The sequence below is a fragment of the Lissotriton vulgaris genome, chromosome 9 (assembly GCF_964263255.1).
Source record: "Lissotriton vulgaris chromosome 9, aLisVul1.2, whole genome shotgun sequence".
In the NCBI taxonomy this organism is placed as follows: Eukaryota; Metazoa; Chordata; class Amphibia; order Caudata; family Salamandridae; genus Lissotriton; species Lissotriton vulgaris.
In genome coordinates, this window is record NC_141697.1 from 244,448,853 (window position 1) to 244,474,913 (window position 26,061).

A 26,061-nucleotide genomic window follows, 5' to 3' on the forward strand; every position below is an offset into this window, starting at 1 on the left:
AGGCTCCTTACTCTAAAATGTATTCCTTGTTGCCTTCACCTCAGCATGGAGGCTGATTGAAATTCAAGGGCAATGTGTCCATTCCCCATACACCACTTTCCTCCCAAATAAGATTATTCTGTGTACCACAGCCTCCTTTCTTCTGAAAGTTGTGACACCGTTCCAGGTCAGCCAAACTATGACCCTGCCGCATTCTATGCTCCGTCTCACCCCTTCAATTAGGAAGAGAGACTCAATCCTTGGACCTCAAGAGAGCACTGAGTTTCTACATAGATCGTACCAAAGGACACTGGACCAGCTTTTTGTGGGGTTTGCTGGAGTAAAGGGTGGCAAGGCTGTGTAAAGTGTACCATCTCACTTTGGAACATGCCCTGCATAGAGATCTGCTGTGCATTGGCAAAGAAACAGCCTCCAAAAGGATTGACACCCAATCCACCAGAGCCATTTACCACGCAGTTACGTGGGTGGCCCTCCATGCATTCACAAAGCACCCTCGCCTTTATAGACAAGTGTGCCAAGAAGGACTCTCTGCCCACTCCGTCCTTCAGGACTTGTTGGTTTGAATATCCATTCACAGGCTCGCCACCTATTATGTTCTGCATTTTCATCTGCTCAAAAGGTGAGGAATCTGTGGCTAGAAGTGTCTATCAGAAGAACAAATTACTTACCTTCAGGAATGCTATTTCTGGTCAAGTCTCTAGCCACAGAAGTAGCACCAACCCTCCCATCCTCCCCGTTATGCGATTTAGACTTTCTTTTATTAAGATCCCAATTCTAGGAATCTGCACACTGGTCCACTAATTTTCTTTTGGGGCTCCATGTCTGGAGGTTGTTGAGTCTCGAAGGCAGATCATTTCTGTAGCAAAACCGCATCAGTGCGAAGCCACCTGGAGCTACCTTGCTGAAAGGTTTCCGGATCCACTCTGATGCGTGGAAAATATTTAAAAGGTGAGGAATCTGCCTCTAGGTAGTCTTTACCGGAAAGAAAGTTACCAAATGCAAGAAACGTGTTTACTAGTAGCTAAATACACCAGATTGTTTTCATTTATGGTTCTCTTTTTTTCTGATAACCTCAAAATGATTGCTGTTTATGGCTGCCACTCACTGGCTTCATACTTGATACAGAGGTCTATTTTCCCAAATGCACATGTTCTTTGCGGATTCAGAAAATGCGATGAAAAAAAGAATAACAAAGAACAAAAAGAAGCTACAAACCCTGGATTGCTTTCTTGCGGTGTGATGCGATCTTCCTGTGCCCTACCTTACAGTGAAGGTGACTGTGAAGGGAAAGTGTTGGATAATAGTATCATATCATCTACCTGTTGTTTTTGATCACTATGCTGGCTCTTTTTGATAAATACAGAGACTTTGGAGGGAAAATGTCATGGCATGACAGGCACAACATCTGCATGGTTTGTCTAACACCCACTCCAGAAGGGCAGTGGGATTTGTCAGAAGAGGTCGTATAGGAAGGTGAAGGAGGACAGGGAAATGGTCACCCTTCAGTATAAGGGGACAATTTGTAAATAAGATGCCCCTTGCAGCACCTACATGTGCCTCTGAGTGGAGGGGTCACCAGTCCATCTTCTCTTCCCTGAGGTGAGTGGCCTGCCAGTAGTCTACACTAGTCGAAGAATAGATGCTTGACTAAAGTTATACCCATGTTCAAGTAGCAACTGACTGGGAGTATTCTGGATCAAATTTGAGGCGCTTGTCTGTACAGAGATTTGGACCTTGTGGGGGCTCCCCATCTGAGACTCCTACCCACTTTGACAACCTCTGGGTTACCTGTCACTGGGAAGAGATTTGATGAATTCCATCCTCTTGCAGCACCAATATTTCTGAGGGTTCAGCCACAACATCATCTGCAACCTTCATCAGAGGTTCCAGTTCTACCTTGCAAGGAAAGACCTATCAATCTGCAGCACCATGATGAAGTGAGATCTCTGGCAACTTTGTCGGATATCCAGAGGTACTTCTCCATCTGGGTTTTCCTGTAAGAGATGCAGGAAAGAGCAGCTTGAGCATGTCTCGTTACTAATGTTATGGTGCCCATATTCTGAGCAACAAGTCCAAGGAGTGCATGTTTTCATCTACAGCTTTAGACTCCATATCTAGCTAGTCTGGTTGGTATGATTGTTCACTGGCTTTCACGGATATTACATCAAGATCTGGTAACTACATTAGCTGTAAGATCTGCAAAGAAGTCTACAGTCTGCTGTACCCAAAATTTGTGGGGCTGTCATTAAAAATAAAAAAACATCAATGCAAAGCATTGAGCGCATCCTGTTCTGCTTTTGGTTTCCAAAGACCTGAACCTATCTTGGATACCTTCACAAACCATTTTTCTTCTCATGCTGTCAATCGATGTCTGGATCAGCTTGCTTCTAAATTCCATCTTTTGTGAATATCCAAGAATCCAATGGTGAAGAAGGAAAAGTTACTGAACTGTACTTCTCCAGTATTAGGGTGTCTTTCATAGATTCACATGCCTGAATCATTCCCCGTCGTTGGAGTGGGAGTCCCATGGTATATAAAAAAAGCAATAATATGCAATAATATCCTTAGAAAAACTTGGTAATAACCAACCAGGAAGTAAAGTATCCCAAGCTACAAGAGTAAAAACTTCCACACTCATGACTATCCTAGTCATTTTGTATAGTCCAAACTGCAGCCAATCAGGCGACTGCACCCACCAGAATGTTCTCCCCAGAGGCTCAGACTCTCAGATTTTCTCGCACAGGAGTGAAGCTAAAAACTTCTCTAGCCTAAGAGCCTCTGAGGGGAGGTGGGCGGGTTGCATGTGAATCTATGAAAGAAACCAATACTGGAGAACCACAGATTACAGGTAAGTACATATTGTTCTTCTCCAGTATTAAGGTGTTTTTCATAGATTTACATATGCCTGAATCAGAGTAGATAGCAGTACCAAAATAATGCTTGGAAGACGCTATTTGTAACATCAGCTTGTACATAGCAAGTATATACATTCACATAATACAATGCCAACATTCATATATGCATGAAAAAACTTGCAATCACATGAGAATGCACTCAATATTAGGCATGGAAAGCAGTACAGAGGAGGAGGGAAACATAGGCTCACCTTATTTGAAAAGATTGCGTAGAACTGCTTGACCCACTGAAGTATCAGTCTCGCTGGCAGCATCCAAACAATAATGCTTGGTGAAAGTAGGTCTGCTGGACCAAGTCGCTGCTCTATGAAAGATTCCAATACTGGAGAACCACATATTACAGGTAAGTAACTATTGTTCTTCCAGCTCTTCTCCATTTTCGTGGGTATAAAGTTTGAATTGATGACTATTTGATTACAAGTAATTTACTTTTTCTTACTGGATCAGAGTAGGTATCTCCAGCCATCAATGTAGTGCTAACTACGGTGTCGCGAGAGGTGTAGCTTTAGGGTTGGGGGTGTTTAGGGGTGTGACACCCCCAAATAATTGCGTTCTTTGCTTGGTAATTTGGTCTTAATTTGGGACATTTGAGTTTTATCCCCCCTGAATCTCACTAATCTAAGTTCTGGGGGTGTCACTCTTGTGTCGTCTTGGAATAAAGCAGCACAGTCGACACTCCAGCAGTGACTGTAAAAGGGTGAGGTTCGAAGGAATTCATGGAAGTACCTTCTCTGCACCCCTAGCATATGACGTTTCCCTCGCTAGTAATGTGGAGGACCCTGACTGAAATTGGTATTCACCTTCTGTTAGGAGTGTTTGTGCTCCCCTTGCAAATTAATACTAGGGATTAGGATTGTAATTTGGACCCCCAGGCATATATTGATCATATAATGTTGTCCAACTATAATAATAGCAACAATCTCTGTGAGAAATGGAAAAACACCATTCACAGGATATCGCACAGTAAAGATTGATGGCCTCTGATTTTATTTAAGACGGGGGCTAAAATCTCCACCAAAACTCAAACAAATAAAACCTTAAAACCGAAATCCTATGCTGCTGTAAATAGTTGCATTTGCCGTATTACCAATCTGCCCCAATCATTTCGACCCCGTCCATAAATAAGAGAATGATCCCAAAAGTGGACCGAATTCGGATCCCTTCTATGCTACTGTAGACGCCATTTTCTTTTAAGCCCATTCTGTGGCACTTAATAAGGAGCTTGAAAAACATCCACAGGCTGGTTGACTAGTGATGACCTTGCAGAAACCGCAAGGTTTTGAGAAATAAAGGAAATCATGACTTATATTTGTACGTGTCGTTCTGCTGTTTTGCTTCAGTTGCACATTTCATAATGTCATGACCAATTATAGTGTGCTGTCTAATACCCACTCTGTAATTGGATAAATGCTTGGAACCCCCCCCCCCCCCCCCCCCCCCACATCACCTCACGCAGGAGCACGGGCCTATTGGCTGTGTTTATATTGAGAGATGTGCTAAAAAGCTATATAAACTGATTACATCAGTCCCTAATAGACTTCCCTCACACTACTGTGTATTGATAAATATTTTACTTTGAACTCTCACTGCGCATTTCTTTTATTGATTTAGGCTTCAATGCTACTGCTTGCCCCACTGAGATTTTTTTGTCTTCTAAATTCGTAGTTTTCCTGTTTTGTCTCATCCACTATGTTACAATACATTAAATATCCCAGAGGCATATGATGTTTTTGTGTTACTCTTTCTGTGCTGACTGACCAAACTAGTTTTCTTGTGCCCTTGCACGCGAAGAATTTTAGTTCCCAAATACTTTGTTATAGGGAAAACTCCAGAGTGGACTTGTATCCGTGTATATAAATACCATGTGGAATACTTTGATTCATGTGTACATAATTTCTTGCAATATGGCATGCGTTTGTTAAAAGTACAATAGTACACAACAGTCCTGCCTACTTCCCAGTCACCCCGACCCAAAATAAATCTGAGTTGGATAATATCCTGGGCATCTCACAGAAACAGTGGGAGCTTCTTTGGCGCACGATTCCTAAGACCCATATGAGAATCTCCCAACAAGAATCAACATATATATATTACTGCTCCAGTGGTAATACAACCCTGAAAGCTTACACACAATGTACCCTACATCCCTGGCTACTTGTTGGCGATGTGGCACACAGGTTGGGAACTTTCATCATATATAGTGGATGTGTACTTTCCTCACTATATTCTGGAAATAAATCCTTTGGCATATCAAGAACACACTAGAGTTTCCATATCAACTGATTACTGCACAATCATCCTAGGGATCAGGCTGGTCACACTGGAAGCAGCGATATATGCAGACTGGTACTTTTTCCGCCACATTACTGGTGAAGGGAAACAACTTTAAGCTTTGGCTTGGGAAACCACATCTGCTCCTTCCGCAGCAGCCTGGTTTACTCTGCTATGACAAACCTCGACTATGGAACAGATGTCACACAAGATAGCGCTTTCTGAAAAGAGATTCTCTTGCCTCTGGCAGTGTCCGATTGAGTGTCACCTATGCAGTATCTGTGCTTCTGACCCCCGGGCTCCATGCCCTCCATCTATTCTAGTGAAGGCCTCCCTTGGCTCTGTGGTGTACCCCTAAACATAGATGGGCACTAGTATGGATAGGGTCTACCCTCCTCCCTCCCACCCTCTTGTCCCGCCCCCTCCCTCCCTGTGATGGAAAAAGTTAGCTGGATGATCTCCTCTCCCCTTTCGTTTGGATCTGTGTTCCCCTTTTCCTCCTTGATTGGGTTTGTTGGCCTTCTGGTCTTTTGTCTGTAGATGGCTGGGTTGGGCTCACTCACTCTTCTTGGGATGCTCCCTCACTTCCACTACCTACTGGTATCCTTGGGAGTGGCTGGATTCCCTAATGGACCGATCCATAGGCCCTCTACTTGGCCAGTCTTGACTCGATCGTTGCTTGGTGTCCCCTGGCTTTTCCCTTTGACATTCTCCCTCATTTGGCTTCCCTGGACGACAGTTGTTTAGTCTATTGCATTTGTGCTCAGGGTGGTGACTGATGTTACTGTAATGCGAATGTATGCTTTCAGCTTGTTCATGCAATGACACCGACATTAAACCTTTTACTTCTTTGTTCTTGCAATGTGCTGTCTTTTGAGAATTTAATAAACATTTGGGGTAAAAAAAGTACAATAGTACACTTAAAGGGTTTTAGATGCTAAATGTACGATGCTCGCATGTGCCTTAAACAAATCTAGTTTAAATGTTGTTAAAGTGTAAACTGCTAACTATTTACACATTAGGAATTCAAGTAATTTATCTGTAGCCTTCAAAATATTGATTTCTATGCTTGTTTGCAAAGTATGTATTCATATTATATAGTTGAATGAGATTTTATTTTGTTAAATGTTTATACATCTTATATTCAATGCAGGCCAAAAAAATTAACCCTCAAAGGTTACAAATCGTACTGGTGCACTTTCAAAGATACTGCAATTTCTTGCTACAAAAGTAAAGAGGAATCCAGTGGCACGCCTACTTACCAAATGAATTTAAGAGGTAACCATTTTCTTTTGCAAGTGTAGTGAAACTTTAGTGACGTGTGGTGTTCTAAGTGTTAAACATTGCACTTTAACGTATTGCTGTGATGTACAGTAGTATTGGAGCGAAAATGAACGGTGATGGGATACACACAATATTGTCAGTGCTATTAATGATTCACATTAAAGGGAGAATGAAATGCATAGCCTGTGACCTTATATCAAGAACTTCTGGTATCAATAATTCGGTTTTAATTAATGTCTCATTTGATAACTATTAGGAATGTACAATAAAATGCTCTACACCATCAAGTCTAGATTTTCCTTGAAGTTCAGACTGCGAGGCAAACAAAAATCAACCTAGTTTGGGATTCATCTTTATTCTTCAGAAAAGCTTGTGTAAGAGACTCAGTTGATGCCTTGACAGTCATGTTTTTGCCAGAATCAAAACACGAGAATGGCAAACTCCAGATTTTCTGTAATTTCAAATTGACTGAGCTTGTGATCTGCTCACCTGCGGAATGTTTCCAGATTATTGTAGGCTATATAATACTGTTTTCTTTCTTCTACATCTGGACGTTGTTGCAACAGTCATTTACCTTATAGTTTATACTCTATTCATTGGAATTTAAAAGACTGCAAGTTAGTTGTGTGAAATTGATTGTAGAAACTCCCTTGTTTGAGGAAAGTACTCCCCTCCCCCCCAAAAAAATATAGACTTCTTTGAAACATAGCCGAATTGGAGAATTGAATAAATCACTACTTCAACCTCTGCAGCATTGCTACCAAAGACTGCGATTGTTATCGTGGAGGTTTCAGAGTTCCCTGGTACTTTGCCAGATTGATCTTTAGTCTGATTTCATCTCATGGCATTGGTCTATGTGAGGCCATTTCAGGCAGTGTAGCTGGTTAAGTCTATATAAACTCATCTGAAAAGCAATTAATTCCTCTAGGAAATACTACCAAATTGGATACATGGGTATTCTTGTGGTGCATACAAGAGAAGCAGAATTCTCCCCTGAGCTGACTCGATCGGACACAGGGATTGCTGCCATCTTGGGGTGAAAGTAGAGTAGCGCTCCAGCTTTGGGATGCCTCCTACCCTACTCCACCAGTATATGAGGAACACCAGTTCCTGTCTGCGCAGCGGGCGCGACGGCGGTGCGCCGAAAGCGCGCAAAAGGAAAGCCCTTCTGCGCCAAGTTCGCGACAGGTGCAGGAAAGACTGGACAATTACATCCTACTCTAATATATCAGGCAAGTGACCTTCGAAATCTCAACACTGCAAACGGTTGTCCTTGTAGTATTGACATGGAGAAGATAAGGGGGCTGTTTTCATGTAGGTTTTGTAGTTGGACCTCTCCTTGGTCTCCAGTCAAGACAAAAGTTCCTCTAACCAACATTGTTGCCGATATTTTAAGTTTTAAAGGAGGGATGATTAACACGCATTCCATGTGTGGCCACAGTCAAGACATAAAAGACCTAATCCTCGATTTAGACCTTGATTGCCTCCTTATAACTGAAACAGGAGGAGGAGGACCCCCCCCCCCCAGGTAGTGCAACCGTGTTCTTAGAATCACTAAGTGACTCTTTAGGGCAGCTCCTTCTTCGTTACCCTCACCTTACATTGCTGGGAGATTTAAATTTGAAGCTTGAGTCCAAATATGATATGCAGGCACTTAATTTTCATCAGACCGTAGAGATCTTTAACCTACAGCAAAGGGTAATACAGCCCACACATCAAGCAGGACACACTCTGGAAGGGGTATGCTCCAATTTTCCCCTTCTGGAGATCCAGACTCCCGTCCCACAAATTTGGACAGACCATAGCCTAATTCCTTTTTGCTTCTGTGTACCGCGCCCTCAGAACCTAGCAAAGTCCAGTCAACATTCAGTGAACCATGTTAACTGGACAATGGTTGAAGATAGCTTCAAGCTCAAACCAATCACTCAGACACAGATCCCCGGCATGTCCGGAGACGTAGAACAGGACTCTAAATGTTTCCACATTTGGATGCAGCAAGAGATCAAAAAACGTGCCCTACCCAAACGCCCCCCTGGAAGGGAGAAAAGAGGGAAGATAAATGCCCCCTTGTTCACACTAGAGCTAGCCAAATCCGATCTATTATGTAAGAAAAGTGAACGCAACTGGCGCAAAACATATGATCCTGTAGATAGAATCCTTTACACCCAGCAGAGGAAACTATATCTTTGCAGTATTAAAATCACGAAGAAGGAATACTACATTAATGCCATCAAAGAAGCAAAGCAAAAACAAAAAACGGTGTTCTCCATTGTTAAGACCTTTACACATCCAAGAGCCTTACAGCCGGAAATCCCACCATCCCCAGAATTCTGCAACCAAATTGCAGACTTCTTTGAGAATAAAATTGATTTAATACAAAAGGACTTTCCGGCCCCTCGAGTCGCCCAGGCATCTGGCCCCACTGACTGTGGAGAGACCATGACTGGTAGTATTAGAGTCTTTACAGTGGTTACACTATCCCAAACTCATGAAGTGATCCTGGCGTTTAAATCTGGTGCCCCTTTTGATTCCTGCCCTCCACGAATTCTCCATCAGTTAATTGATGTGGTCAATCCCATCATAAATGAGATTGTAAACGCTTCCCTTAACACAGGTGTAGTTCCAGGAGAATGGAAACAAGCTATCGTGAAACCTCTCATGAAAAAACTCAATAAATACACCACAGACCTCGCCAATTTACGTCCAATTTCACTCCTCCCAGTTTTGGGTAAGATAACCGAACAGATGGTTTACAAAGAGCTAAAAAGCCATGTCGAAACCCATAATATTCTTCATCCCCAGCAATCTGGTTTCCGTTTACATCATTCTACGGAAACGGCCCGATTGAACTCACCGACTCTAAGAAATTACGAAGAAATTACTACAGGACGAAGGGAAGAACGCCGTCTTGATTTTATTAGACCTTACAGCGGCGTTCGACACCATCTCCCACTCAATACTGATAAGTAGACGAAGAGACATTGGAATCTCAGATGTAGTACTGGCTTGGATAATCTCGTTTTTGACTGATAGATCGCAAACCATTGCATTGGGTCCTTTCCTCTCCATGGAAAAAAAGGTGTTGTCTGGAGTTCCGCAAGGCTCTATTTTGAGCCCATTATTATTTAATATTTATATGGTTCCCTTCATCTCCTTAATTGAGTCATATGGCATACTTGTGACATCGTATGCCAATGATACTCAACTTATTGTACCCCTCGATAGGAACTCCACCAATGCCAAGCAAAATTTAAAGAACTGCCTTAAGGATGTCTTCCTTTGGATGGAAAATAACCATCTAAAATGCAATGCCAATAAGACAGAGATTCTTCCTATGGGAAAAAATCCCGAATTCTGTCCTAGCAAATGGTGGCCGGAGGATTCCCCTGCTCCTCCACAGGCCATGGTGTCAGCCAGGAATTTGGGAGTCCTATTTGACGCCGAGCTATCATTTGATCAGCATGTGAGAAATGTGGCAGGAAGTTGTTTCAGCATCATCAAATCCCTAAGGAATTTTTTTGACTTTCTTCCCACCGACTCAAGAAAGGCGGTGACTGTGCCTTTAATCCTCGCCCGCCTTGATTATTGTAATGGCCTGATGGCAGATGTTAAAAAGGCCACGTTGAAAAACTCCAAAGCGTACAACATGCAGCAGCCAGACTCGTATTAAAATTACCGAGGAAATCTTCAGCTTCGGCCGCTTTGAAAACCCTTCATTGGCTACCTCTGCATAAAAGGATATTGTTTAAAATCTTGGTGATCGCCTTTCGTGCATTTAACGGCACAGGCCCGAAGTATCCTATCAGGCGATACCCCCATTATAACCCTACTAGGACGTTACGATTTTCAGGTGATAACCTTATTAAGCTGTTTAAATTTAACTACAAAACCAAGGGGGGTAAGACTTTGGCCTTCTTCTCCTCTAAAGCCTGGAATGCAATGCCTAAGAACCTCGGATTCCTAAATCAGGAAAGCCAGTTTAGGAAGCAACTCAAAACCTGGATCTTCAACCTTCCAGATGATTATGCAATGGCCGCTATCTAGTTTTTGTGATTGTAATTGTTTGCACACTGTTTCTTCAGCGCCAGGATGCTCCTTTCGGAGCGATAGTTGCACTCTACAAATACACAATACAAATACAGTTGGCTTATGCTATGGGTAATCTAGTCACAGGAATGGAGACATCAGTAAGGTTCAGGAAGTCACTACTACTGTTAGTAATGGGTCAGACTGCATTGAGTCTTCCCAAATACAAGTAAGCTGTGCAAAATTCAGTTTGCCAAATGCCACATTACCTGTGTGAGGAATAATCATCACTTCTCTGGGCAGGTGAAAGTAGCAGTGTATGACTGGACTGGACCGAGCGGTGGGCGGCCTAGAACTTTGAAAAAACCTATTGCATAGCAGCCTAACTGCATCATGTTCTGAGGTGGTTAGAAAAGAGCAAAAATCGAGTAAAAGGGATGCTAGAAGGAACGGTAGTCATTGTGTCACTAAGGGTGCTGCTTATTATGGGGACCATTGCCCCGATGTTTAATCCGTCTGATCAGACAAGTAGGAACCACATGAGGAAAAACAGTGAAAGAAGTAATGGAAAGACCCCCTTAGTCCCAGGTCGTGGTGCATTGCTTGCAGCCATTTAAAGACATTAGCAGGTACATGTACTGAAGCTATAGAGGGGTGGGGTTCTGCAGAGTATTTGGGGATCTCTATCCGGGTAAAGGCTGCATCACATTTGAAGAGACAGGAAAGCTAAGAATGTGGACTAGGGCACGTCATGCAGTGGGATAAACTGCCACAGTTGGCAAGGAAATTTGGTTGGGCTTTCTGGTCACTCCTACACCTTCGAGCTGCTAGTGCAAGGATAGAGTTTAACAGTGGTGCAGTGTCTTTGGTTGAGGGAGGTGCTGAAGTGCCCAGATAAGAATTCAGATGGAATTGAGCCCCTTAGAATTTCTAAGGGCAGCATTTGTTGTTTTTCCAACGGTACACTGAAAAATATCAGGCAACCACTTTTGACAAACTGTTGTATTTCCCTTTGTCAAACTACAAAGTATGGGGAGTTCGTAACTTAAACCTAGTTACACCATTGAGGCACATGCATTAAGGCTGCTAGAGCATGTAGAAGGCTTATTAATGCAAATGTAAATAAAACCATTTGTTAGATTTATAATAGAACGTTTAGGAGTACCTGTAAAGATGTTGGAAGCATGTAATCTACTCACATGGAACAATGCATTAAACCTGGTTCCCAAAGTCATATTTGCATGTGTAAATTGAATCTACAGGCATAACTTGTCTTACGAATGCCAATTCCCTTGTGAAATTCCTAAAATGTGACATTCCAATTGTAAATGTTTACCCCTGTATTATATGTTCGAGGCCTGCGGGCTGCTGAATTCATATCTTAGCATAGATCGCCGCCTAGTGTTGGGTCCGGATGTTTGCACTTTGTTGTCCTGGAAGAGTCTTCGAGGTATCACAAGATAGGTGACTCCTCCACTAGACTACAGTGCGCATGGGCATCTTCTCCATCTTCAGATTGTTTTTCGCCATTGTGGCAAAGATGGAGTATAGAAAAGTAAGAAATGTACATTGCCATTGGTTTCGGATGCTATTCCTCAACTCCAACTGTCATGAGTGATGTAATATGTGACGTCATCAGCAGTGCATTGCAGGAGCGCCAGTTATAGTGAGTCCAACTAACTAGAACGTGGGAATTTCAATGGTTTTATGTCAGTAAAATTTCCAGCTAACAATAACTGGTGTGAAACCTATGGTTTTTTCAGTGAATTTAATAGGTTTTTTAAATTCTAATTCCTAACTATAACTGGTGTGAAACCTATGGTTTTTTCAGTGAGTTTCATAGGTGTTTTAAATGCTAATTCCTTTCTATATCGAGTTTCTAACCTATGATTTTTTTTTAAATTTGCTGTTCTGTGTAAGTATTAATTATTATTTTTTTTTTTTAATCATTTTTTCCTGGTAAGCTCTCCTGAAAGCGCACCCAGAGCGCTACTTTCGTTCGTGAAAACAAAATGAATGAAAAGTAAATAATAACGCAAGACATTTAGTACCATACATATAAAAGCAGTTTTTTTAATAAGGAAATGAAAATGATTTTGCATTTCCGTGAAACTATCAAAACGTCACTTCGGCGCGCCGCGTAAGCGCCCCCGGAAGCGCCTACGTTCGCGCCGCGTATGCGCCCCGGAAGCGCCTACGTTCGTGCCGCGTATGCGCCTACGTTCACGCCGCGTGTGCGCCCCCCGGAAGCGCCTACGTTCGCGCCGCGTATGCGCACCCAGAAGCGCTCCGGTGCGCGCAGCGTCAGAGCGTCCAGTCATGTGAGCTTAAAATAACACTTTTCATTGGTTGCTAACAGTTTTTTTTTTTTTACAAAGAATGAAATCCCCACCCATTTCCTTCACTTCTTCTGTCACTTTTGTGACTGAAAGACCTGTTTTTGACTCTTGGATCTTTCTTGGTTTACCATGGCTGCCAGAGAATCCAGCAGTGAAGATGAGCCTGAATTCATCGATGAAGAGCCTCCTCAGCCAAAGGTGAAGGAGCATTTAATTTGGAAATTTTTTTCAATACCACCTAACCAGAAAAAGGTGAATGCTCCAAAAGTGGAGTGAAGGATCTGCAAACAAGTCCTGTCACGGGGTGACCCCAAAAAGAAATATTCTTTTGGGAACTTTACAATGATACGGCATGTGGAGAGGAGGCACCCCCAGAATTTTGCCCGGGAAAGTGTCAGGGCTCTGGCACAAGAGGTTCCCAGTGATGGGGCCTCTACATCCACCGGAGGAGCAACTACTTCTGGGAGGGGGCGATCGCAGGAGCTCGTTCCAAATATTCAACCTGCTTTCAACAATGCTGTCCTGAAATGCAGATACTGCGATCAACTCCTTACCTATGGGGAGCAAAGTGTCCTGCTCATGGTTCGAGCATTGGAGAACCATCACTGCCGTTCCCAGCCCTAATTTTTTTTGGTTTTTTTGCTCCTGTTGAGCAGTTTCCATTCCCTGTTTTTGTTTCTGTTCTTAAAAAAAAAAAGAAGAAAAAAAATAAGTTCTTTTCAGAACTACCTCCAATTCTCATCAGAGCTATATTCTCAAACAAGCACTGGCGTTGCCAATAGGTTTCACATTTGGAAAGTTGGAGCTATTGGTTTTGTAAATGACATTTTATATTTATATATCAAGTAAGTTCAAACAGGTCTTTATTCGATTTGTATCATAAAAGACAATATACATAAAAATGCAGTTCATACAATTTAATAAATAAGATAATAAATACTTTACAATTTAAAACCGAATTGAAAAAGTTATTAAATTTAAACAATGATGTAAAAAGACCCAAAATGACCTATAAGCAATACTATGTTACAATTAAAAACACATAAAAGGATATAACATAGGACCTTCATTTTTCAAAATTGCGACTACGTAATGACCAGGCCTAGCTCAGGAATTTTGCTACACCAATAACGATAAGGGGAGTAGTATCAGTTTTTTAAGATCCTGATAGCTGCAATAGCAGGCCTAGTGAGCGGCAAACCGGTGTAAGCCAAATATTTCTGGGTATCGAATACATGGGGCAGCAGAAGAATATGTGTTCAATGTTCTCTACTGCTGCCTCACAGAAAGGACATTTATCACTGCCCCCCGAGGACCAGGAGTGCGTTAGCCCCCGCACAGGTAACGAGCCAACTCGTAATTGGTGGTACAATTTACGATCTTTCGGCTTGGTTATTAAGTCCCAATAGGCCTCATATCTAGGGGCATCCTTAATAACCAAAAATTCCAAAGACATAATAGGGCCAACAACCAAAGTAGATCTCCTCTCTCCAATCCAGTGCCAGTAAATGTCTTTAAGACCCTTTTTTGATGGGAAGGTAGCACCAGCTGGATCAACCCAAAGCATCTCCAAGCTCAAGTTTATCAGAAGCTTTCTGAGATGAGAGAACCAGGGTACCCGATGGGCCCCTTCAAGCCCCCTCACTTCAAGGATAGCCTCGGCAAACAGAGATCATTCTGGTGTAGTCCACAGACGTCGCCAAAACGCCAGTGGTCTATACCGTGCCACATCTTATCTTATCTTAGGGGATTCTTATATAGCGCACTGACACCGAAAGGTTTCCTGGCGCTGGCTGAGTGCCATCCTCGATGGGTTTAACACCCAAATCAAGCTGTAGGGGTATAGAAGGTGTTGATTGTGGGAGCCCAGTTGCATTCTAAGGAACCTATTCTGAGCCACCCTCAGAGTGGATAAATCACTATAACCCCACAGTTCTGCACCATAGATAGTTGCAGGAATTATCTTGGAGCCATAAATTTTGACCAGCGGGGCCAGGGGTTTAGTCAGAGATTTTGCATGCTCCTTCAATAGGGCTCCCCCCAGTTGGACATGTTTCAGGGCCATAAGATCCAGTTGGGGTTTCCAGCTCATATTCTCACTTGGTGTGACACCCAAATATGTAAACACCTCCGTTTGATCCAATGTAGCTCCACTCATCGACACCTTGGCCTTCACGGCCTTTGGGCCTCGCAGAACCATAAATTTGGTCTTGCTGACATTCACCTCTAACTCATGCTCTCTACAGAAACACTCAAAGCGGGCCAGCGCGGACTGTAGGCCCTGCCTCGTTTTAGAGATGTGTCGTCTGCGAACATGAGGAGGGGGATTTTCCTTCCAGCAAGGGAGGGGGCGTCAGTTGGAAAGATGGAAAAGTACTTGGTCACCCCGTTAATAAACAAAGAGAAAAGGGTGGGGGCCAACACACACCCTTGTCTAACCCCCTTATCGATTTTAAAGCTATCCGTAGTCTCTCCGGGTGCCCCCCATCTTACTTTTGCATAGGTGTTTGAGTGCAGATTGATGAGCAGGGCCACCTGCTCTTTAGGCATGCCCAAATCCATCAAGACTTCCCAGGGCTTATTCCTGGGCACTAGGTCAAACCCGGACCTAAGGTCCACAAAAGCCGCAAACAGAAGACCCCCCCCCCCCCCCCTAGGAAGACCACCTTCCAATAAAGTAACATAAATCTAAATACTTGCTCAAGTGTCCCCATATGTGGCCGAAAATCTGCCTGGAGAGGACTTAAAACATCATAATCAGAGATCCAGCTCTGGATCCTACCCAGAAGAAGGCGCGCCACAATCTTTTGTACAGCATCAATAAGGCTAATAGGTCGATAATTAGCCGTTACTGAGCGATTGCCCTTCTTATGGATTGGGAGGATCTCCGCCCCCAACCACGAGTCAGGGACTTTAGCACCCCTTGCCAGAGCATTGGCTAGCAGGACAATATAAGGGACCCATAAATCCTGATCCTGCTTAAACAGATCCGCTGAAATGCAGTCAGGACCTGGTGCTTTACCTCCCGGGACAACCCTTAGCACTGCCCTCACTTCGGAGGCAGTAAAGACCAGGGCATCGTCAAAAGTAAAAAGCAGCAGTGTGGCAGGACTAGTGACATTCGCTTTAAATTGGTTACCATAGTACTCAACCCACTCCCTTGGCTCAACACAGGGGATTGTATCCTGTAGGCGATTTCCCCATTTAAGCTGCCGCCAAAATGTGATCATGTTGTTACTCTGACAGGCCTCCAGCAGTTCCCTCCAACGAGCCTCATCCCAGTTCTTTTTGGCGATAGCCTGCGCATTTTTGTAGATAGCCCTACAACTACGGATAGAGCTCTGTACTCTCGACTTTAATGCTGCATGCAGCGCCTTTTGTGATTCCCTACATGTACTGTCGAACCAGGTAAGGGGTTTCGACCTAGTTCTTCTGTGGCCAGAACACTTAACAAATAGTTTTGAGGTTTAAGAAAAGATCCCTATGTACTGTGGTAATATTGTCCAAAAGAACCGACTCTAGCCCAAATCCACTAATTTGAGTCAATGTGTCCCTAAGCAAACTTCTAATCTTTGACATAGCCTCCTCATCTATGGCTAGTTTAGGCCAACTAACCCTTCTTTCATTATTAGATAGGGAAACCTGGGGCAAGCAAAACTCTGCCACATAGAGCTCAGCAAAGGTGCTATCTTTAATCGATAGAACCAGGGGATTGTGGTCGCTCTCAGGTCTACTTACTACCACCATATCCAGTAAGATGGGCCACATTTCCAGGTTCACCAGGATATAATCAATGCGGCAGCCAGATCAACCATTGTCGAAAGTCGATGCCCCCATCCTATCAGACTTCAATCTCCCATTGACTGCACGCATTCCTAGATTCAGACAGAGTCCCTTAAGCAATAGGGCTGATTGTGACCACTTCCTAATGGGTTGCAATTCTAAACCTGGAATGCCCCATAGGCTATCCTCATCCTCAGTGATTATTCCATCATCCAACCCCAAGGGTTCGAAACCGGTATTGAAGTCCCCCTTTACCACCCTGTTAGTATTCACCGGCAGTGAATTTAGAAAGCCCTCCAACACTAGTGCAACAGGCGAACATTTTCCACCTTGAACACCCCACATATAAACATTCACAATCACCACATTCAGCCCCGATGACGAGGTTACTCGTATTGCCAGCAAATCCGGGTTGTCCGTCAAAAGCTCCTCCACAGAAACACCCACATGTTGACGTACCCAGATAGCCAAGCCTCCCACTGGTCTGCCCCTGGCACCTTTCACGGCTGGTCTAAAAAAGTTTACAAAGCCAGGGCGAAATATGGGCCGAATGGCCCAGGTCTCCTGGAAGGACCAAATGTCAGAGTGGTCTATAAGGCTGCCCCAATCAGGCAGGTCAAGCTTCGATTCAAGGCCAGCTATGTTCCAGGAAGACATCTTCAACAAAGGTATACACCGGTCAGAGGCCACCATCCCACCTCCAGCCGCACTAATGACGGCAGGGCTATTTGAGCAGGGAGTTTGACTATTACCAGTGGCAGATATCAGAGAGCTTACAAGAGGGACTAACAGTGGTGAATCGCCTTGGGGGGCTTTATTAGATGATGAACCAGCTGGTGCCCCCTGAGCTGACACAGCTGGCGCTGCACAACATTCATCAGAAGGGGGTTCATTATCATACTCGGTGAAATGCACAGTTAGTAAGGTTTTAGGTGCGGGATGTAATAAGGAATTTGGTGCTAGATTCTCTATACCCAATAGGCTGTCGTCAAAGTACCTCAGCTGTCAATCACAATCATCGAAACAGGAGAAAATGTTAAATCTGTTAGATATTTCTAACTGGGTAAATGGAATCGAATGATCCATTCTCCTGTTCCCATGTAAATGATCCAAACTCCCATTTAACATGCCATAGCCTCTAGGTGGGACCGTATTCCACCCAGGATCTTTCCCATTAGGCAAGGGTCTAAAGACATGCCTTGTGTAACCGTTATTAGATGGCATATACATGTTACGCTGCAAAACAGCTTGGGCTCCAGGATAGAATGGGGGGTTCACTAAAGATCTTGGGTAGAAATATGATCGGTCATAAGGGACTATGGTGGTACTCTTGTTCCCCGAAGACCCATTCAGTATAAATCTAACAGCCTCTAGGTCCCTAAAATTTATGACAACAAGGTCACCATTTATATTTTTTTCCCTGCTGCCTGACGTGAATGATGTCCCCATTAATATGATAAGGCAATGGTCTATTTTGTCCAAGCCAATTAATGATCTTATTTTTTAACTGGGAGTACCCCTCCCTTTTGCCAACCTCTAGGGTGGGGACTCCAGTAAGCACAACCACAAAGGGGACTGCATCAGGTGGTAATTCCACTTGAGGGCCCTGTAATATATCATTCGTGGGTTGGCTCAGCCTTCCCCTCCCTCCCTTCCGGGGATCACTAATAGCTTGAGCAAATGACTTCACTACAGGCGCCAGAGAAACCTGTTGTTGAGCTTGCTGCGGTCCTAAGACACTCGATTGGGTGACAAGAGGGGGTTTATTTACTTTATTGTTACCCTTGTTAGAACCCTTAGGGACTGCCGAGGTGGGGACAGGGGGGATTGGGGACTGAGCTATAACCGACAGTGGGGGGACTGGCTTTATGGAATTCGTTGGAAGCCCAACCCCTACATTATTACAAAATGAAGACTCAATATTCCCAAGCCGATATTCCACCCTCTTTAAGATATCAAGAATTGGGAGCATAAAAGATCTTAATTGGTGCTCAATTGAATCACCGGGGTACCAGACAACAAGGCTTCCTCTAGTGGGGGAGTTGCTAACCTCACTTCGCTTAGTAAATCGGAAACCGGGACTAGGATGCTATTGTCTGGAGCCGCAGTAGCCAATGGTGTCGTAACAGATGTTACTGGGGCCTTGATCAAGGGAACAGCAGGAGCATTAGCTTTAAGAGATTTACCAAACTCAGAATGACTGAGCTTCGGCCTCTGGGGTGCCCTCCCCCTTCTCTTTTTTGGTGGCGGAGGGCCAAGAGCTTTGGGTGCATAAAGCATCTTGCCCTTCCTTTTTTGTAAGTCCCTGGCTATAAGAGATGGCGCATTTAGTAGCATCAGGTATAGAGTTGGAGATACCAGGAGACAACACATTAGATGAGGATACAATATTGACAATTACAGATGGCGGGGGGAGTGTCTCTAAGGAGTATAGGAAACTTATCAAGTGACAAAGGGTCTTCACTTGTAATATCTGAGATAGAGTCTGAAAGAATGGGTATAGGCACCGTGTCCAGCAAGGGTCTATTCTTCAAGCTTTCGATAGAGCGACGACGCTCAATTCTACGCTCCAACAACTCATTTTCCTTGTCCGAGTCCAAAGCCGCTTTAGTGAAGTAGTTCTCAAGAGTTCCTTTACTACCTACCGCAGATGCAGATTTATCGCTGATTGTGGACATAGTGAAGTAGTCCTACCTTACACCAGCCTTAAGGTCTCCAATGGGCCGAAAGGGGGTGGCCCGTCCCGTCCTCCTCCGTCCCCGGACGGCCACAGACGGCCCGCCCTTTGCCCGGGCTCCGCCCGGCGTCCCGCGTTGCGGAGGACGCCGACCTTTAACGCGCCTCCAGGCGCCGATGCTGACAGGAAAGGTCTGCGCCACCGCTAGGAATCCTGGGTAGCCGAGTCCTCCACTCGGCGGCCGCCTGAGATGTGTAGCGCGGCAGCGGGAGGACTCGGACAAAAGCAGGGAGAGTGGGTCCAGCAATAATTCAGGTGAGCAGAGTGGCCTTGAGGGGATTACAGCCCCGTGACGGTAATGCCGGAAAGATTGCACCCCTTGGTCGGAGGACGCCGACCTTTAACGCGCCTCCAGGCGCCGATGCTGACAGGAAAGGTCTGCGCCACCGCTAGGAATCCTGGGTAGCCGAGTCCTCCACTCGGCGGCTGCCTGAGATGTGTAGCGCGGCAGCGGGAGGACTCGGACAAAAGCAGGGAGAGTGGGTCCAGCAATAATTCAGGTGAGCAGAGTGGCCTTGAGGGGATTACAGCCCCGTGGCATTGTCAATAATAATATGTAAATATAAAATGTCATTTACAAAACCAATAGCTCCAACTTTCCAAATGCGAAACCTATTGGCAACGCCAGTGCTTGTTTGCACGTGGGGTTACTTACATTGAGTGTGATTTGCAGGGAACAGTAATACCAAATACTTGGTTGGAAGGGTGTGTGATGTGGTCACCGCCTTACCGCCATTTCCAGCACCCAAAGGGGTAGCGGTGGACCACCTGTGATGTAACCATCTATTATCTTTATCATGCGTGACATGAGGGCACGTTTAAAACCAAGTGCATTTGTGCAAATGCTGGTTCTGCCTACTGGGTGGGAAGGGAAGGATGCACCACAGTGGAAAGCTGCGTAATGAGTGAGTGTCTTCTCTATGAATACGTTGTAGGGAAATGAAAGCTCTTCTACTTGGTGCAAAAGGCTGTCCCATATTGATTTTCTTGGTATCCATGTTAGTGTGCACAATACATTGTCCTAAGGTAGATGTATTATGAGCAGGCCTGGTTCGAGAGGGTGGGCCAGGGCCACCCAAGGAAAACCGTGGCTCACCCAAGGCCATTCAGAACTGAAAAACAAGCGTTTTTCACCTTAATGTTTCACAGGGCATGCCCTCCTGTGTGCTCTCCCTTATCGTTTATTTCAATGATTACCAGTATTATATAGGCGACTTTCAGGCCTGGGGAGAGGTGTGAAGTCAGCAGTGTTTATTAGCGGCTATGATTACCAGCATGGATATCCCGAAAATGCATACACTTCAACGCTTTGCAAAGTAAAAAGCAGCCAAAGTTTTTTAAAAACATGAAAAGCTGTAAAGTGGCTCTTTAAGGCGCAGCAGAAACATTTCTGCTGCTGCACATGACCAGGAACATGCTGCAGTCTTAAAGGTCTGCAGAACACCTCTTCCCCAAAGTTAGGAACACATGAAAGAAAGCAAAGTATGATGCTCTTTGGGTGCTGATCATGGTGTCAAAAATGTCAAGCGCAGACAGATGCCAATGCCTAAAATATCAGAGCGATTAAATACTTTGTTGTTCTTTAGCCCTACCCACTCATCTTCATGGCCCATCCATGCTTCTTTACGGCCCACCCAAAGAAAAAATTCTAGAGCCGGGCCTGATTGTGAGGACAAGACAGTTCATCTTCCTTGCTCCAAAATGGGTGTCGGGTAGAGTTGGCATCTGGCCTGCAAAAACAGTTGGTGACCTGAGCGGGCGTCATACGAAGTGTGTTAAAAGAGGTTGCTGGATGTGGTGTCGGATCCAGAAGGATGCCCGATGTATATGGTGACGTGTGTGATATGTGGTGAATCACACAAAGCATGATGCAAGGCTGTCCAACATGGTGCAGTGTAGGGACCGAAGGTGTAGGGTGTGTGGTCTGAATTGAACTGTAGCTTCCAGGTGTGGTCTGTGGTGGTGCTACATAATGGGTGTATTCTTCTGGGACGCTATGCGTGCAGGCCAATCTGGTACTGGTTGTGGGTAACAACATATGGGTCTGGTGTGCGATTACACCACACTGAGTGTGCAGTCTGCGGCTAAGCAGCTAGTATGATCTTAAAAAGTAGTTTTTGCCTTTGTGTGGGGTGTTCCCTAGTGGGTAGTTATTGGAAGTTCCCCATTCTGGATGTGGTCTGCTGGGGGCGGGGTCGGCATACTTATATTGCTGTGCCAGGACAGATCCCTCAGTTGGTAAAATTTCCGCGAGCACTGTGCGCGGCAATCTTAGTGCGTGTTTTTGAAATGCCATGCTGTATATGGTGAAGGCATGAGTGCGGTGCTGGGGGATGTCTGAGACACTAGGCTGGCCTGCTCTAGGAAATGTCTGCTTGTGCTCTGAGGGGTGCGAGAGGTGGGGCCGTTCCACAGCATAATACCCTGCCCTGGCGGGAGCGACACAATCACTTAAAGCCGCACCGCCTGAGACTGCCCGCGCATAAACAGAGGCGGCCAGTAGACCCACCTTCACGAAGAGCTCGATGTGTACGTTTTTGTCCTCCTCGCGCAGACCGGTATACGATAATGCGAAAAACTTCATCTCCACAGCGAACTAGAGCTACGGAAAAGCCGAAAACAGGAAGTGAATTGCGATGTAATCTTCACGACTTAATGAGCCGGATGGGGGCGGGAGAGCCTGGTGGGGGGGGGGGCGGGAATGCGCGAGGGGAGGCAGGCGGATTAGGAGGGAAGCCTGATGGGGGCGGGGAGAGCCTGGGGCGGGAATACGAGCGAGGGGAGGCAGGCAGATTAGGAGGGAAGCCGGATGGGGGCGGGAGAGCCTGGTGGGGGGGGCGTGAATGCGCGAGGGGAGGCAGGCAGATTGGGAGGGAAGCCTGATGGGGCGGGAGAGCCTGGTGGGGCTGCATGAATGCGAGCGAGGGGAGGCAGGCGGATTAGGGAGATGCTCGTGCTTGTGTGGTCACGTGACCCGCTTTTGTGGTCACGTGACCTCACATGCACTGTGAAGAAACCGCAGTGGTTTCACTAGTCGATCAAGCCCTTGAATTTTCGCCTATTCCATTCGCAAGCGAATGGTAATAGGCGAAACCTAAAAAATGAGAGTAAGTGAAATGGAGTGCATTGATAATGGAAAGGAAAATGAGTAAGAAAGAACAGAAAGGTATGAGAGGAGAAAGGAAGTGAAGTAGGGGGACTGAAAGAAGGTGAGTGTTGGAAAGGAAAATAAGGAGAAGTAGAGTGAATATGGGGAATGTGGATATTCAAAGAAAATGTTGAAAAGGAACGGGGGTGTGGAAGGGTAAGAAAAGATGCATTGCTGGAGTTGAAGACTGAAGGCCTCATTTATGAAGCCATGCGTCACTTTAACGCCACCAGAGCGTCACTTTTTGTGACGCATCAGTACAGTAAAAAATGCACCTTATTCAGTCATATTTACAAAGTGGCGCATCTAGGAAGATGCGTCACTTTGTAAGCCCCTCCGCCACATTTTTCCTACGTCAGGTGTAATGTATGCAAAAGGGACGTATTGACGCAAGAAAGGGTCGTAGAAGTGACGCAGTGAAATCTATGAGATATCACTGCGTCACTTTTATGACGCTGTTGCGTCCAAATATTACGCCTCTTTCACAGCAGACGTGCAGGCCCTTTCACATGGGGCCTGGCCCCATGTGAAAGGATACATTGCTGGAGTTGCATCATTTTGAGACACACTCCAGCAATACATCACTTTTGCGCTTACAGATACGTCTGAAATACTGACGTATCTGTAAGAACTTCCAACATAATACGTCATAAATTTAATATGACTCATGAGTAGAAGACTAAAGGCCTCATTTATGAGGCCATGCGTCACTTCAACGCCACCGGAGCGTCACCTTTTGTGACGCACCAGTGCTGTAAAAAATGCACCTTTTTCAGTCATATTTACAAAGTGACGCATCTAGGTAGTTGCGTCACTTTGTAAGCCCCTGCGCCATATTATTCCTACGTCAGGTGTAATGTATGCAAAAGGGACGTATTGACGCAAGAAAGGGTCGTAGAGGTGACAGTGAATAAACTGGGGGCCTCATTTATGAAAAGTGACGCATCTCTGCGTGAAAACAGCGATGCGTCCCTTTTCAGTGCGCACTCCTTACGACATTCCTGATGCGTCATATTTAATGTATGACGCATCATGTCGCAAAGAGTTACAGATACGTCAGTATTTCTGACGTATCTGTAAGCGCAAAAGTGACGCATTGCTGGAGTGTGTCACAAAACTGATGCAACTCCAGTAGTGCGTCCTTTCACATGGGGAAAGCCCCATGTGAAAGGGCTTGCGTCAGTCTGCTGTGAGGCAGGCGCAAGATTTTGACGCAACAGCGTCCTAAAAGTGACGCAGTGAAATCTCATAGATTTCACTGCGTCACTATTACGAGGCTTTTTGCGGGGGAACGCCCCCTCTGCATACATTATCCCTGACGCAGGTATAATGTGGCGCAGGGGTTTAAAAAGTGATGCATCTACCTAGATGCGTCACTTTTTAAATATGGCGCAACGAGGCGCATTTTTTACACCGCTGGTGCGTCACAAAAAGTGACGCACCGGCGGCGCAAAACTGTCGCAAGACCTTCATAAATAAGGCCCTGGATTTTCCCCATGCTTCGCTCCCCAGTCCGCGTACCGGGCGCTCAAACACCCCCCACCCCGCGCGCAAATCAAATTATTTTTTTTTTAAATGCCCCGCGGGACCCTATTATAGCCCCCACATCAAACCTAGGGGTCGGGGGGGGGGGGGGTCTACCCTGCCCCCTTATAGTCATTTCCCCCTTTTTTTTATGCCACCTCTTGTGTCTCGATCCTACCGAGACACAAGATGGCGGCTGCTCCGGACTGTTTCGAATGTTTACAGACACCTGTGAGCCAATCAGCTTTCCATGCGCAAGTCGCGTAGCACACCCGGTGCGCGCCTATAGATATATATATATTTTTTAACCTAAATTACTCAAAATCCACTGGAGCACATATCTTGAGACATAGCAAAGGCACATCGGGTTACCAGTCCCTACAATTTTGCCAAGTTTGGTGGAAATCCATTCAGCCATTTGGGCTAAAAGTGAGGTTGACCGCCCTATGGAAATGAACATGGGGAAAACGCGATTTGGGACCCCCCTTTTATCTCGGCCCCCGCTTGAGAAATCCCCCCCAAACTTTCAGGGAAGGACCGGGGCGCCGCGAGGCCATTTTGAGGAAATTTTCAGGCAGATTCGTCAACCGGCGCCAAAGTTATTCCAAATAGAATTTTGAGATTTAACATTGAAAAAAAATCCTAACTATAACTACCTACTGGCGACCGCCAGTAGGTAATATATATATATCAAAGACCTCTGCTCGCAAGGTGGTATTTTCTAGGTGGGAATGTGCTGATGTGCTGTGCACCCTGCAATGTTGACCTCAGGCCACTCACGTTAATTTTAATGCATAGCCATTTTCTGGCCCAACTAGCGTGATTAAACTGGTGAAGTCCTCTGCCAAGATGCTAAGGCCTCTGACTTACATGGAGAATATAACCCGTCTTGCGCATTTTGCAGTAATTGCTGCTCTAGCTATTTTTTGTTTCCAGTTCAAATGAGCTAATATGAGTTTTGGTTCTTTGCAGCGGCTTGGACCCTTTTGTCTGTCCACTAGGTTCATCTGAGTTGCGCATTACAGCTTAAGGACCTTGGATATGAGCTACTTGTGTTCAGGATCCTACGTTTTAATTCTAGGAAGACCTGGGTTATATAGTTCACCTATAGAGGTTTGTTACACGTTCCTGTTGAGACTTGAAAAGGGCAAGACATTTCTCCATACAATCCCTTTTATTAAAAAATTCACCAAAGGTTTCACTTACGTAGGTAACCTTTTGTTGTGTATAGTGAAATTGTTTTCCTAGGCTGACCCACATCAAGTATTCAAATGAAATGTTCATTTGTTACTAAAGGTTCTTTTAAAGCTGTTTGGTGTGGGAACCATTTTGATGTGAGTGCTTACATGTCTGCACTTTCCCTATAATAATTATTTTGATCTTCATTAGCATTTTATATCAATTGTAACGTTTGCTAGGTAACACCTAAATTTGCAATGTAAATGCAGTGTACCAATAAAAGATGCACAAACCTAAGGAGAAAATACAAAAGCAGACAAAATGTATACCTTATAGAGATAATCGCAAAATAAGCATATTTTGGAGAATTCAGTTACTTCCAAATAGGAGCAGCAAATTTAAGATTAGAAGCTTTCACTAGGTTGGTAAAGAGACCAGTGTTGCAAAGTAGTGTCAAGAGTGCTGTGGTGTAGAGTGCAGTGCCATAGAGTGCTGCAGAGTTAAGTATAGTGGCGGACAGTGCGGTGGTGCACAGTAGATTGGTGTGGAGTGTATTGGTTATGAGTAAATTGGCGTAGAGTGGAGTGGCGCAGGGTAGATTGCAGTGGTACATAGTGACCTACAGCGCAGTGGTTCAGAGTAGAGTGCATTGGCATAGAGTAGTGTAGAGTAGCGGCGTCCGGTGGAGTAGTGCAAAGTAGAGTGCAGTGACAGTGTGGAGTGGGGTAAAGTGAAATATGCTTAGTGTGGTAGCGCACTGCCATTACAGACACATCTTGAATTGAAACAACCTTTACATTTTCACAGACAAACAGTTTTACTGATGATAGCATTCAAAACACATACGATAATGTC

At 44.9% G+C, this 26,061-nt stretch overlaps 1 protein-coding gene across 2 annotated transcripts in view; it reads left to right on the forward strand.

Annotated features, from left to right (window-relative positions):
- Positions 1-26,061, forward strand: part of FERMT2 (FERM domain containing kindlin 2) — a 658,554-nt gene that overhangs the window by 512,464 nt on the left and 120,029 nt on the right. For both annotated transcript variants that reach the window (XM_086937426.1, XM_086937425.1), the window contains one exon: positions 6,340-6,464. In XM_086937426.1, the coding sequence (XP_086793552.1) occupies positions 6,340-6,464 (125 nt within the window). The remainder of the gene's footprint in view (positions 1-6,339; positions 6,465-26,061) is intronic.